The sequence below is a fragment of the Oncorhynchus gorbuscha genome, linkage group LG04, assembly GCF_021184085.1.
Source record: "Oncorhynchus gorbuscha isolate QuinsamMale2020 ecotype Even-year linkage group LG04, OgorEven_v1.0, whole genome shotgun sequence".
NCBI classification, from domain to species: Eukaryota; Metazoa; Chordata; class Actinopteri; order Salmoniformes; family Salmonidae; genus Oncorhynchus; species Oncorhynchus gorbuscha.
In genome coordinates this window covers 49,465,412-49,481,088 of record NC_060176.1, presented here as the reverse complement: position 1 = coordinate 49,481,088, position 15,677 = coordinate 49,465,412, and the positions used below count along the sequence as shown (strand labels likewise).

The 15,677-nt window shown below is 43.1% G+C and overlaps 1 protein-coding gene across 1 annotated transcript; it reads right to left on the bottom strand.

Moving 5' to 3' along the window:
- Positions 1 to 7,143: 7,143 nt before the first annotated feature.
- Positions 7,144 to 11,207, bottom strand: LOC124033259 (alpha-2B adrenergic receptor-like). Its single transcript, XM_046345240.1, has one exon. It carries the CDS (start codon positions 9,756 to 9,758, stop codon positions 8,154 to 8,156), a length of 1,605 nt encoding a protein of 534 aa, XP_046201196.1. The 5' UTR covers positions 9,759 to 11,207; the 3' UTR covers positions 7,144 to 8,153.
- Positions 11,208 to 15,677: the final 4,470 nt, after the last annotated feature.

The window sequence follows — 15,677 nt, the reverse complement described above, 5'->3', positions numbered from 1 at the left end:
TATAATGGTAGATTTGGATAGAAAACACTCTAAAGTTTCTAAAACTGTATAACTGTATAACATAACTTATTTGGCAGGCAAAACCCCCAGGACAAACCATCCAGGATTTTTTTTTCAATAAGTTTTTCTATGGGAACCTAGATTTATGTGGCACTTGGTTGCAGTTCCTATTGCTTCCACTAGATGTCAACAGTCTTTAGAAATTGGTTGATGTTTTTCTTTGGAGAATTAAGAAGTACGGCTATTCAGAACGAGGGTCCAGCCTAGTGTACTCTTTTGTTTGGGGCGCGCGACATGAAGCTCACTCCACTTTCATTTTAGCCGCAATTGAACACAGTGTATTCCGTCTTACATTTTATGGATTATTTACATTTTAAAATACCTAAAGTTGGATTAGGAAAGTTGTTTGAAATGTTTGGACCAAGATTACGGGTAATTTATTAGCTAAATGGTAGTCATGTTGGGCGAGTTGGAACCGGTGTTTTTCAGAATCAAACGCGCCAAATAAATGAACATTTTGGGGAAATAATGACTATAACGGTTCCGCTAGCTGAACCCCTAGCCGTAAACGGTTTAATGAGCTTGGAGTGTATTAGGGTGTTGAATGCTGAGGTATAGTTAACATTTTTTTGGTTGCTACATGATTCCATATGTGATATTTCATAGTGTTGACGTCTTCACTATTATTTTACAATGTAGAAAATAGTACAAATAAAGAAAAACCTTTTAAATGAGTAGTTGTGACCAAACGTTTGACTGGTACTGTACATCCATATCAGCTGATCAGTACTGCTTTATATTTATAGCATAAACGGGAGACTGGAGAGGTTGTGCTTTTGTGAATATATACCACTGTGAAATGCACACCGCTCTGGGAGCCACTTGACTACAGTAAGTCATCTGTCCTCCTGCCCCTCTCTCTCCTGCATAATAACAGCCCGGAGGTAATGAAGATGGAAATGAAGATGTTGATGGAAAATACCACCCAATCTATATTATTTTATTTGTTTCATTAGTCAACTGGTGATACAGTCCCAAAATGTTTTGCCTGTCGGCAATTAAGTGTTTGGGTTATAGAACTTTCAAAATACAGAAAGTGTCACAGTATCACATTTTACATCATCTGTGGTGATGTGTGTTTGAAAGACGAAAAGAGAAAGAACCCAACGCTGCCTCGCTTCACAAATCAAACTCAACTCACTGTCGACAAGTTGACCTCTGCTATAGTGGTGAGGAGTAGTCTACCGTGTCCAGAAACACTCTGCTATAGTGGTGAGGAGTAGTCTACCGTGTCCAGAAACACTCTGCTATAGTGGTGAGGAGTAGTCTACCGTGTCCAGAAACACTCTGCTATAGTGGTGAGGAGTAGTCTACCGTGTCCAGAAACACTCTGCTATAGTGGTCAGGAGTAGTCTACCGTGTCCAGAAACAACTTCACCATAACTTTTCTTTATGCGGGATTCACTCAAACACCGTTTTAAGCTTTGTTATACTATTGACAATTACAGCTGATTTTGGGATTGTATTCTATAAATCGTCTGACTTAATCGAACTTTTAGCCGCCTGGTCCTGATATCAGGGCATAAAAACTACAATCTGTCTCCTGAATTAGCCTGGTGTGCATGTGCCTAGTGCCTAGTGTGCACTAGGCCCAAGCTAGGCCCAAGCTGGTTTTAGACCTTATTGCCAAACTTAATATATACTGCACCCTCAGCTAGTTATACAATCATGTAACATTTGATATTTGCTGTAAAGAAACTTTTAAATAATTTGTTTTGATTTGATTTTGCTAACACAGCCAGATATGTACACAGTTTTCTACCCTTAACCTTTTTAAAACTGACTATCAAATTGGTTGATTAAATTTGACTTTATTAATATAATGAGTAATGCAGGAAGGTCACAAGGTAATTGACATAAGACAACGCAAGAAAATAGCAGCTCAACAGAGCGCAATGACTACAATGAATGGCTAAATTACTTCCAGACACTAAGGGCCCAAGGAGCTCCTTCTTCTCCTCGCCACTCTATAGTAGGATGTCATGATGGCAATCACTCTGTCATAATGAGATTTGGTGTGTGTGTGTGTGTGTGTGTGTGTGTGTGTGTGTGTGTGTGTGTGTGTGTGTGTGTGTGTGTGTGTGTGTGTGTGTGTGTGCGTGTGTGCGTGCGTGCGTGCGTGCGTGCGTGCGTGCGTGCGTGCGTGCGTGCGTGCGTGCGTGCGTGTGTGTGTGTGGGCGTGGGCGTGGGCGTGGGCGTGTGTGTGTGTGCGTGTGTGCGTGTGTGTGTAAGACACTCAAAGAAAATAGTTCAATGGTATGCTGTTCATTTATTCCATGTGCACCATCCCTTATGGAAAAACATTATTTCATGAGTGGAAAATCACATGATTTCACATGTAAAATGTTATTTCACGTGTGAAATTCCACATATGAACTCATGTGTTTTCGGAACATTTCACATGTGATGATATTTCACGTGAAGTTTAATGTGTGGATTTTCATGTGTTCACATAATCTTTCACCTATTTTATTTGCTAAAATATTTTTCACATGAGATTTGAGATGCCCTGCAAACAAAAATATGTCTTTAAGGATATACAGACAAATAGTGCTTTTAAAATACAATGTTATCAACTTACATATTTAAGTGGCAGTAATTATTATTTAACATATCCTCACTTGGGATTTGAATTCACAACCTCCTGGTTCACTGCATTCTGAGCTTCCTGCTACGCCACCATGTCTGTGTCAAAAAATGAGTTCACCTGTATTCCTACACTTTGGATTTAAGTAAAATAAATCTCAGCTTTGTTAAAAATACACTCAAGAAAAACTACTATATTTATCTTAGTGATTCAAGAGTAACATTAAAACAATATGCCCCACCAAAATTAGACAACTATACAGAAAACACTTCAAATTGCTGAGATAAGTAAATTAACTCCATGAGGAGTTAATAGTCAGATTAACTGATAACTAAAATCGCAGTGCAGATGGCTCTATTTTGCTAAGTGCAGAGATGTACTATAGGTAATAAATGAAACTTGGCATACTCCAAATCCAGAGGTTGTGAGTTCAAATCCCAGGTGGAGCCAATACTGAAAAGTCACTACTAAGTGATCATGTGAAATGTATTCCTATTGTCAATGATGAAAGATTGTACACTTACTTTAAAACCCCTATATCATTTCATTCCCTTATATAAAAAAAAGTGAAATAGCTGTTTTCACATGTTGAGCTGAAATTTTCTAAAAACAAAAGACACATGAGGTCAGTTGTTCACATGTGAAACCACCTTTTCACATGTGAGGAGAATAACATGTTTTCACCTCACACGTGAAAATCAAATTTGCACATTCACGTGAAAAACTTTCACATGTGGTATTGCTTTTTGACATTTTGTCCAACATTTTTTCACAAGATGTTTTCACATGTGTAGTGTAATTCATTTTATCACGTTGCTGTTACATGTTGTCACATGCTATCGCATTAAGTTCACGTAAGATCACATACGATAAGATCACAAGGGATACAAGTAACTGGCAGTGTTTGTGCTGCTTTCAGTATGCCCCACTTATACACAGCTGTTATGAACCTCTTTAAAACAAAGTCTTCATTGCGCTCACATGTGTTGGGGTACACAATATTAGAATTATCCCATAATAAGAAACCAATTATCCCGTAATAAGAAGCTAATGTTAAACAGTATACCATGGGCTTTTGGCATCTCCACAATGTCTAAAGGACATTAAAGGGGAAATCTGCAGTTGCTACATATTTTTTTTTTACTTTTAAATTTATGATAAATACCCATTAATTCAAGAAGAATCATGTATAGATGCCCCATGAGCTTAGTTCAACTGTCATACCCCATCAGAACCCAAAATATAAGATTGTTAAATGTAAACAAAATAATGTTGATATCATGCATGGTTAGTCCTTGTGTCCATAGCTCTGTCCATGAGTTTGCAAGTGGCTACATTTCTCCAGTCCCGTCCCTCAGCTTTTTGCCAAATCAGTGGCTACATTTCTCCAGTCCCGTCCCTCATCTTTTTGCCAAATCAGTGGCTACATTTCTCCAGTCCCGTCCCTCAGCTTTTTGCCAAATCAGTGGCTACATTTCTCCAGTCCCGTCCCTCAGCTTTTTGCCAAATCAGTGGCTACATTTCTCCAGTCCCGTCACTCAGCTTTTTGCCAAATCAGTGGCTACATTTTTCCAGTCCCGTCCCTCAGATTTTTGCCAAATCAGTGGCTACATTTCTCCAGTCCCGTCCCTCAGCTGTTTGCCAAATCAGTGGCGGAGTGACCGCTTTGTTATTGTTCGAACTGCAGATTTCCCTGTTAAGATTGATCCAGTTAAATCTGCTATATTTAGAGCCACCCCCAAGAGCCACCCCCAGTGTGTAATATTCTTCAAACCCCAATGTAGTGAGCTAAGCCATTTTACTCATGTCCCCTTTAACACCACAGACAGCAGTACTGTATATGAGGATTTTAAATGATTGATCACACCATGCTTATTAAACTGCTTTATTTCCAAATGGAGGGAGAGGGAGAAAGGCCAGGGTCAAACACAGCAGGGGGAGAAAAAGAGTCCAGGCAGGTCAGAAGAGTAGGGAAAATGATGATGGGGATGTTGATTCACTATACATTGAGTTTTCATGGCTGCTCTGTTAGCACCAAAAGTTCAATGACAATCGCATTTTAAAATGTAAATGTTATTGTCGCACAACGATTTGTGCCAACACAGAGTGCGGTTGTTTGCTGATCTCCATGGTTCTGCAACCACAGGCTGTTAAAGCACGGTAGTCTTTACAAAACACCACTGAAAATGTTTAAGAAACGAGTTAAAAATAATAAATAAGTACAAAAAGCCTGCAGGAAAATTCAAGTCCACGACCCAGATTTTACCAATATTTCAGAATATTTTTTCAAATCATGACATTCATCTTCTGCATTGACTGAGTTCCAGTAGAAATGACCCCAACCCCTGCAAACATATGTCTGTCTGCTCCTGAATCCTGTTCCTCTGCTGACTTTAAATCAATGAATCTCATTCAACATATTCAGATTTGATACAGTATTTACAGTATTTTGTTCACATTAACTTTGCCTTGCTTGGAGAGCACAGTCAGAAAGAAAGAAAACTATAAATATGAAACTAACAGGAAACTCAAAATGGCTCTAAATAAATAAATAATACATATAGCTTATCCAATCACAGCCCCTTATTAGAGCATGACAGTGTCACTCTGAGTCCCGCTCTGTCCGTGTCAGCTGGTGTCACTAAACGGCCATGCTTGAAAGGACGGAACGGAGTTCCACAAAATACAATTCTCACTACAAAAGGCAATTGCATCTAACCCTAACCTTGCCTTTGACCTTACCCATATCCTTAACGCTAACTATAACCCTAAAGGAAGAACAAATAGATAATGTACTTTCAAAGCATGGCCATCTAGTGACTAGTGTCCCTCAGGGGGAGAAATCTTTGGCCTGAGTCTCTATATCTACATCTGTTTTCTGTGCTTACCATTATGTGGAGGTCTACATTATACAATATCAGCCAGAGGAGGCTTTGGCACAGTCCATGAGTACCCCAGACATTTTACATAAGTTTACCAGACACTTGCAGCTGGTACCACTAGAAGTGCATCATTAGAAAATACACACTCATGGAGTCTCTCTCACATAGACAAGGGTCAGCAAAAATTGACAATGCGAGATTAGAAGTGTTGTTGCCGACATTCCTTGTCCCATAGTGTCATAATACCTATATAGCATTCACAGTTACAGACATAGCCTCTGTGAGGGAGAAACACAAAAAGCATCATGACCTGACAGTCTCTGAGAAATACATAAAGAGCAACTGTAAAGAGTAGCAGTACCTCTCAGAAATAAAGGAATGTGCCAGGTAGAATTCCAGTCAGCAAGTGCAGGTACATTCGCAAATCAATCAATTAATTGATCTATCAAGCAATCAATCATTCATTCATTCATCCATCCCATATTTGCCATTTGGGAGCTTAATAAAGTACTATATTATCTTATGGGATGAATGTCCTTCCAGAAGTAGCTGAGGATGAACATGACCTGTGCTTTCAGTATTATAGTCAATATCAACTAGAGTGTTTTTAAGACCGTTTGAAGTGTTTGTGTCAGGTCAGCAGTAGAGCTAACGTGGCTGAGTTCCTCCTCTCATAGACAGCCACTGTTCTGTTCTGTTCAATGGGGAGCAGTGTGTTCGTTAATAGCAATGTCCTTTCAGGCAGAAGTCAGATGAATCCACTCAAACAAAGCCAGATAGTCACTGTCCAGTGTCTTTGATAGAAGAAAAAAAATATGTACGACTATACTGCATTCCAAAAAATCCTTAAATGTCACAAATTTGCGTTCCTTGTCAAGCGATTTGGGAAAGTATTTATCCTCTTATAAATGTGATATGCTTGAAATTGTGCTATATAGACCCAATATACAGATACAATTTACATTTTAGTCATTTAGCAGACGATCTTATCAAGTGCCTCTTACAGTAGTGAGTGCATACATTTCCGTACTTTAGTACTTTAGATACAATCCACCCTATTCCCTACACACTGCACTACTTTAGACTAGAGTCCTATGGGCTCTAGTCAAAAGTAGTGCACTATATATCAAATAGGTTGCCATTTGGAACTCAAATTCTCTTATAGGGGTGTATAACAATAGTGTGAAGCTGTTTCCTCTCCTCATCTTTTAGTTCACCTGCACTGACACAGAGATGTGGAAACAAATGCCTGATCCTTCATATTGCATCCACCTATATCCTTTGTTTTTCAGTGCAGATGAAGGAAAAGACACAAGCAGAGGAAGCCACAATAGACTATTGAGATACACCTTAAAACACAGAGTCTTTCAAAATACAGCCTAAGCCCCACATGAGAGCAGTGGTGGGCATCAGAGTTTGAGAGGGAGTTAGTTGTCTCATGAACAGTTAGAGTCCTGTTGTTGTCTTCTCTCTCTCTCTCTCTCTCTCTCTCTCTCTCTCTCTCTCTCTCTCTCTCTCTCTCTCTCTCTCTCTCTCTCTCTCTCTCTCTCTCTCTCTCTCCCTCTCTCTCTCTCTCTCTCTCTCTCTCTCTCTCTCTCTCTCTCTCTCTCTCTCTCTCTCATATGGATAACATCTCTACAGGAACACATGCTATTCCTGAGGCAGGATAAAAGTAACTATGCAGGCATAAGTGGAAAGGCGACCAGGGTCTTGTGCGTTCCTCGTGGTTCTGCCCTTTGATAAAGAGAAGCGCCTCTGGTGATGCTTCAACAGGCCAACAGGTCTGGCCTATCATCTCCTCGCATTGTTCTATTTTGTTTATCAGTCGGCTGATAAAATTGTATTTGTTTGCTTCATCGCTTTAAAGTCCTTGAATGGCAGCGCTCAAGATTGTTGTTTTGATCAGGAGTTCTCAGTGAGCAGTGGTGTACTGCTATACCCAAAGGTTTCTCAATTTTTAATCAAACAGATTTCCCAGACAACCTTAATGTGAGTCAGTCAGTCATATTTTGACGAGAGCAGCGTTGTACTGTCATTTTCCAAGCAACATGTCCAAGTGTCACGAGTGCCAAAATTCCAAAATGGCATTTTCTTTTCCTTTTCCTCCTTCTCTCTTCCTTTCCGAACTTTCTACACATACTGTGTAATGCTCATAGATCAGAACATACCTCCTACCTTTTACTAAAGGATCAGGATCATGCCCTTGGATTCTTACACAGTATCATTCTAAAGCCCCCCAGAGTAGAATTCACGTAACATATTTTGCACATGCTCTCCCCAGACAATGCCCTTGCAATGAACAGTCACAGTTCTCCAGGTAATGGCTAGACGTCTGCAGCTACGTACCAAGGGACTAAAACAACGAGCCCTAAAAGTTTCTTTCTGTTGCAAGGTGAGCTATCCTACAGCTGTTCTGATTCAGCGTTATAGAATCGGCAGCCCTTCGTAACATCATCAATTAGAATCTAAAATCAGTCAGAATGTTTACAGAATATTTGTGCTGTTTTTTACACCTCAAAGAGTTTAGAGAGGACTGAAAAGAAAGGACTGACCTTACAGGTCATCTGTTTAAGGCCTCTTTACTAAAGGAAGGTTGCCATTGTTGTCCTTACAGAGCATTCAGTCTAGAAGAAGGTGCCCTTGGTGTTCTTACAGAGGATTTTCTTGAAGGCCTTTCTGAAGTCCTGATTAAAGATGGTGTATATGACAGGGTTCAGACAGGAGTTGCAGTAGCCAATCCAGAAGAAGAACTTGAAGAGGGGATCAGGGAGGGAGCAGGTCTCAGGACAGATAGCCTGCAGCGAGTAGGAGAAGAAGAAAGGGAACCAACAGACAACAAACACTCCGATCACCACGGCCAGGACGAACGTGAAGCGCTTCTCTCGGTTCACCATGGCTTTACGACGTGCTGCTCCCGGAGTGCTCTCCGGCTTAGACCTCCTCCCTGCCACCAGCCGAGCCCCCTTAGAGGTGGCGATTATGTCCCTGTACTTCTGGATGGTGGCTGGAGAATGGATGCCGGCTGAACCAGCCATGCTAGGATTGTTGATTCCAGTCCTCCCCCCTTCCTCGTTCTCCATGTCACTGTCAGAGCTGTTTGAGCTGTCCATATTATTGTTATACTTCTTTCCCTTCTTCCCCTTCACCTTCTTCTCCCCATGTTTGGGTTTGGCCGGGGATGGTGGGGGGATGGTGGGGGAGGAAGACGGTGAGACCAAGGAGGGTGAAGGATCCAGGGGGGAGGTAGGAGGGGAGGTGGTGGTTGGGGCTAGGGATAGAACCGGAGGATGGAGGAGGTTTTGGGTGGTGGGGATGTGAGGGGAGGGGGTCTCATTGGCAAGGTTGGGGGACGGTGATGGAGTAACAGCCAGTGTGGGGGGTCTGACGCTGGTGGTTTTGTGGGGCATAGCTGGCGTTTCCCCTCTGTCCTCCTTCCCGTTGGCTTGGATCCCCCGAGGGGTTTGACTTGGGGTGGCAGAGCCCACCCCGTCTTTCCTGGGCTCGCCTGGCGGGTTCTGTGTGCGCTGCTTGGCAATCTGGTAGATCCTCATGTAGACCAGGATCATGATGAGACATGGGGCGAAGAAGGAGCCGACGGTGGAGTAGAGGATGTACCAGCGCTCGTCGTTCAGTTGGCACTGAGGACCCCTCTCACTCCCCTCCCCACCGGGCTCGCTCTTATTTAGGGACAGAAGAGGAGGGAAGGAGATTATGGCCGAGATGAGCCACACCACCACGATGGAGGCTTTAATACGCATGGGTGTGCGCTGGCGAGAGTAGGTAACCCGGCTGATGGACAGGTAACGGTCCAATGAGATGGCGCACAGGTGAACTATAGAGGAAGTGCAGAACAGGACGTCCAGCGCCAGGTAGATCTCACACCACAGAGACTTGAAGTACCAGTATCCCAGCAGTTCATTGGCTAGGGAGAATGGGATGATGAGGGTCGCCACCAAAATGTCTGCAGCCGCTAGAGACACTAAAAACAGGTTCTGTGGTCCTCGGAGTGCATGGCTGGTCAGGACGGCAATGATGACGAGGATGTTTCCCACGATTGTGAAGACCACCATGAGGGTGATGGCTGTAGCGAAGAGCGCCGTGGATTCGGGGGAGTAGGGGGCCAGTTGCAGGGAAGAGACGCTCTGATTGCAGGGAAGAGAAAAACCGCTGGTCGAACCATTAGCGTCGCCCAGCCCCACTGAACATGCACTATTCAAGGGTAAAGCCATGAGTAACACGATGGATGGACTTGATTAAAGTGAGAATAAAATGTTGTTGTAATAAAGATGCTGTTGGTAACGTTGTTTTATATTGAGGATGGCTGAAATTATATCCTAAAAGTTTAGGAAAAAAACATTAGGCTATAACTAAAAGTATTAATGTTGTGTTATCGCTGTTCATTCCCTATCCTCCTCCCAGTTTCATCCTCCAAGTTCGTTCTAAGCAGCCAAACGATAAACTATGCCCGTGGAGCGCGCCAGAATAAAGGAGAGAGCAATTATATTTGCTGTCTGAAAATAAATCCGTTCAAACAATTAAAAGTTGTCCAGTACATGAAACAGAATTGATCGTAATCTCACAGCTGCTTAATTGTTTGACTATTTTAAAGAAGCGGGAATTTATGTCCAGGTGGTCACAGAAATATCCTTAAAATATAATTTCAGCCTATAATACAAGGCAACACAAGAGAATGGGAACCAGTTACAAACTGGGCAGGGGAGCCTACTTCAGATGTTAGTGTGCTCAAGTCCCCGCTGTCTCTCAAATGGAGATGCACACAGCAGCCTACTGGGCACAGATATCAAAATTCGACGTCTATTCCACATTGGTTCATCATAATTTCATTGAAATTACGCGCAAACAACGTAGATTCAACCAGTGTGTGCCCAGCGGGATGGCTATCTGAGCATTGTTAAAGCTGACAGATGACATAAAAAACAAATCGCCTATCATCATTCTAATAAATATCAAATGGTATGCAGTTGTTTTCCTATAAGGACAAGAAAACATTGGTTTGAACAGATTTAGCTAATAAAATGGTCAAGCCTTGACAGACTAACTGGCGCGCGTTACCAAAATATGTCACTCACTTCATCTGCTTAATCCTGGACATTATTCAAGCAAAATGGATTCCTAAAATAATAAATTGTCTCTGAATGGCACTTATTCGTTTATGTTGTAACGTGAGCACGTCCTCAGTGTAACGATACAAGTTTGGAATTCATGAAAACAAACCCGTGTCCAACATAACTCCAAGTTGCGCAGTTGCGCAGTCCAAATTACATATTGAGTTGTTGAGTTGTTGTTTTAGTTTCGTGGTCTTTAGCTGTTCCTCATCTCGGTTTGGGATGAATGTGTGGGTGCGTTGTTGGGTATATCCAAGTGCAGATAATGCGCAGTCTTGCTTTGACTGGCTCGTAGACCCTAGTTCGGTCTCTCCATGTACGAGTGTAACCTACAGAAGGCTAGGCTATCTCTTCACGCAACGGTGCTCCGGAGTTCAGCGCCTCGCCGATTCTCTCCTCGAACTTATCGGTTGGTCTCGCAGCAACGCGCGCATCTCCAGGAGTGAGCGTGACCGTGAGCACCGGTCTAATAATGGAAGCGTCTCTCCTCTCATCTCTCTTTTCCAACCGGAGTGATGCCGATACGGGCGTCATGAGACCATGCCATCTCCCTCTCCCACTGGGCACACTGGTTGAGTCAATGTTGTTTCCACGTCATTTCAATGAAATGACGTTGAACCAACGTGCAAACGTTGAATTGACGTCTTTGCCAAGTGGTCTCTCTCTCTCTTTCGCTCCCTTTTCTCTCTATCCACTCCCTTTCTCTCTACCCACTAACACACTGTCAATCGGTACCCGTTATATATTTAATGGAAACCTCTGTAGTAAGTAGAACCGCGATGCTTTGGTAGGTAGGACGCATAGGTCTCCAGCTAAGAGAGTAAAACACACTGAAGTAATTTATCTTTCTACAAACATTGTTGTCATCATCATCATCATTATAATCATCACATTCCTCCTCCTGATCATCATTATTGTCACCCTGATCATAATTTAATTGTTGGTTCCATAGTGGCCTATTGGCTAGAAAAAGAAAACCATATTGTATGCTACCATGCTATATGTTCCCATCCCTGACAGTGACATGGATCAATCATCCCTCACCCACCCAACCCATTTCTCCACTCACGCCTTCATTAAACTGACATACATACATGCAGAGATGTGGATTATACAGGATCACACACACACACACGCATACAAACACACGACTTTACCCTCCCACAAGGACTGTACTCTATTTAACTAAGATCAAGTGCCTTATGTTTTGATGTTCAATTAACAACTACAAAGTGTAAAACATAACAAGCCAACACCCACACAGAGACATGGATTTAACAGTGGAAAGCATGTTCCCATTTATGATCTATAGTAGGAGTTAGTAGTCACACACACACACACACACACACACACACACACACACACACACACACACACACACACACACACACACACACACACACACACACACACACACACACACACACACACACACACACACACACACACACACACACACACACACACACACACACACACACACACACACCATGCCTCATTTAGGGTGTCCACAGAGGGTGGGTGGGTGAGGCCATTATGTTTATTTTCCATTTTGCATCGTCCACCCAATGTCAGATAGGAGTGAGAACATTGACCATAGAATTAGAAATCTAACTAACTCATTCTGATTCCATGATCCCAACCACCGGCAAATAACTGCTTGCATTCTGTTCCATGCCAAGCGATCTAAACACAAGAGTGCTTGTAGTAGGAGAGGGCTCTCCAATCAAATGTATCTGGCAGTCATGAATGAACTAAGGTTAGTAAAACAGTGAAAGTGGATTCAGGAGGTTATTCTACACAATTTGCAGCTCACATACACACCTACAAACACACACTCTAAATGCATCAGCAACAAACTGTTTTCATGCTTCACTGCGCACTGTGTTAAACTGAGGAAATATTATTTTGGGATTTGTGCTTTTGAAATAAACATTAGACTAGAGTCAATCAAGTCGACTGCTTGTTTTCTTCTCTCCCAGGAAGTACCAATGGATTTCTGTCACTGATTGGCCAGAGAACCCGCTCACCTGGTGTCTGTCTGATATCTGAATCAGTCCCTGTTTAGGAGGCAAGGATAGAAACCAGCTGTAAGGTCCTGTATTTATTTTCAACCTTGTGTTCTGTTTAGTTGTGTTCTTGAACGTAGCCCTGTTTCTTTGTGTTCTTGAATGTAGCACTGTCTTTCATTTTTGTTCATTGATTTTACCTGTGTTAGTTACTCACCAGGTCTCATCAGCTCCTTATTTAGTTCTGTTCATTCTGTTTGTGCCTTTGTGAGGTATTGTTTGTTTTGTCTCTACTAAGCCTTTTCCTAGCTCGTTTATGAGAACCAGCTATAGCCTTCAGTCCTAGTTTTGATTCACATGCCTGTTTGCCAACCTGTGTAAGACCATTGCCTGCCTGTGACCATGATTCCTGCCTTTTGCGAAGGCGAAATAAACACTTGCTGTACTCTGTTTTATGAATCTACACCTATTTCTCCCTGTGTATTCATTACAGAATACCTCACCTAAAAACAGAATGGATTCAGCGGAGCTACAGCGGCGCCTAACCCAGCAAGAGGAGCGTATGGAAATCTGTCATCTTCTCCACCAGCCTATCCCTACTCCTCCGATGCCAGGTATCGTAACCCATAGCCCTCCTTCATTCATATCAATGCCTGGAAAATATGACGGTTCACCTGGGAAATGTCAGGGATTCCTGATGGAATGCAGCAAATATATTGAGCACAGCCCCACAAACTTTGCCACTGACAAGAGCAGGCTGGATTTTGTCTCTACTCACAGGCAAAGCCCTGGATTGGGCCACCGCCATATGGACTGCCAACAGCACAGAACTCGGATCCGAGAAGCATTTCCACACCCTCTTGAAAGAAGTATTCGATCACTCTCCTTCCGGTCATCCTATAGGAGACCTCCTCATCAAACTTCAACAAGGACGCGATTCAGCTGCCGAGTATGCCCTCGAGTTTTGCACCATGGCTGCAGGGAGTGGATGGAGTGAGGCTGCTTTACTTACCGTCTACCGAAGAGGGCTCTCAACAGGGAACTTCAGGCAGAGCTGGCCTGTAGAGGTGACTTTCAGGATTTAAATCAATACATCCGTATGTCCATCTCCATCGACCACCTCATCGCCGACCGCTGAAGAACTCTGCCACCTAGGAACCCGACACCTTCTCTTTCCATGATTCCGTCATCCCGTCTGAGTCTTCCAGAGCCCATGCAGTTGGGCCATGCTCCTATCCCGTGTATCAAACTTCAAAGCCGGATCCAAGAAGGGCTCTGCCTATGCTGTGGAGGGAAAGATCATCTACTTAGCCATTTCCCTGTTCGCCCCCCACGGAGAGTTAAGGGTCCCGCCGCTGCCATGCAGGTAGGTGTGTCTGTATTTCTAAATATCTCCCAGAAACAACTCTCCATCCCAGTATTGATAACCGTGAAGGGTTACTAAGTACGCAGAGGGCTTGATAGATTCGGGGCCAGCAGGTAATTGTATTGCTCACCAACTAGTACAAGAGCTTGACATTGATCTAACATCGGTCACCCCTTCCTTAAAGACTAACACCCTGGACAGGCAGCCATAGGGCACGGGCTTCATTACGCACCTGACAGAGCGTCACCCTCCAGATTGGAGTCTTCCATACTGAAACCATTCAACTCATGGAACTCTCATCCCCTAACCAGCCACTCATTCTTGGACACCCCTGGCTTTGTCTTCACGACCCTGCCATCTCATGGCGACAAGGTGAACTACTGTCCTGGTCTTCTACCTGCTTTACCAGTTGTCTTAGCCTACCCTGCAGAGCCACCACCATTGAGGACTCTGCCTCTGCAGTGCCACCCATCATACCAACTGAATACGCCCAGAACAGCAACAACCTCAGAAAAATCAAGGCCTCCACTCTGTCACCACATCGCCTAGGGAACTGTGCTATTGACTTACTCCTTGGAGTGTCCCCACCAAAGGGCTGTGGTGAAGAGGCGTTTCAGGTTGTTGAAAGCTGTCAGGGTGGTATCAGTCCATTGAAGGGTCTGGGTCTTTTGGCTGGTAAGGGCAGCGGCAGTAGAACTGAAACTCCAAATGAACCGGCAAATGTAGTTGGAGAATCCAATGAAACGCCGGATTTCCTTAATGTTGGTGGGTTTGGGCCAGTTACTGATGGCGATGATTCGTGCTGACCCCTCCAGGTGTCAGTGCGAAACCGAGGAAGTTTACTGAGGTTTACAGGGAAAGTGGTCTTTTCAGTCTTCACATAAAAGGTTATGGTCAAGGAGCCGTTGAAGAACCTTTTGCACATGCTATAGGTGTTCCTTCAGGGAGTAGGAGTAAATCATGATGTCAATGTAGACGATGAGAAAGCAGTTGATCATATCCAGGAAAACCCTTGTTCATAAAGGATTGGAAGATGGAGGGGAATTAGTAAAGCCGTAAGGCATCACTTGGTATTTGTAGTGCCCTCGTGCGGTGATAAAGACCGTCTTCCATTTGTCGCCTTCACGTATACAGACAATGTTGATGCACTTCGCAGGTCCAGTTTTGTAATAGATGTTGGCGTGAACCACTTGTTCAAGGATCGCTGGGATCAGAGAAAGAGGGAAACAGTTCTTGACCATGACGTCATTCAGGGAATGGTAATCAATACATGGACGGAGACCACCATCCTTTTTTCCAACGAAGTAGCTGGACGCAGCCGGGGAAGAAGGACGAATGAAACCATTTGAGTTGAGTGATTAATCTATGTACAGTTGAAGACAGAAGTTTACATACACTTAGGTTGGAGTCATTAAAACTCGTTTTTCAACCACTCCACAAATTTCTTCTTACCAAACTATAGTTTTGGCAAGTCGGTTAGGACATCTACTTTGTGCATGACACAAGTAATTTTTCCAACAATTGTTTACTGACAGATTAATTCATTTATAATTCACTGTATCACAATTCCAGTGAGTCAGAAGTTTATATACACTAAGTTGTAGTGTATGTAACTCTTTTCTCTGTATATATCAATGATGTTGCTCT

Excerpts from the sequence above, each read along its gene's own strand:
- LOC124033259 (XM_046345240.1), bottom strand. The coding sequence starts at position 9,758 with ATGGCTTTACCCTTGAATAGTGCATGTTCAGTGGGGCTGGGCGACGCT.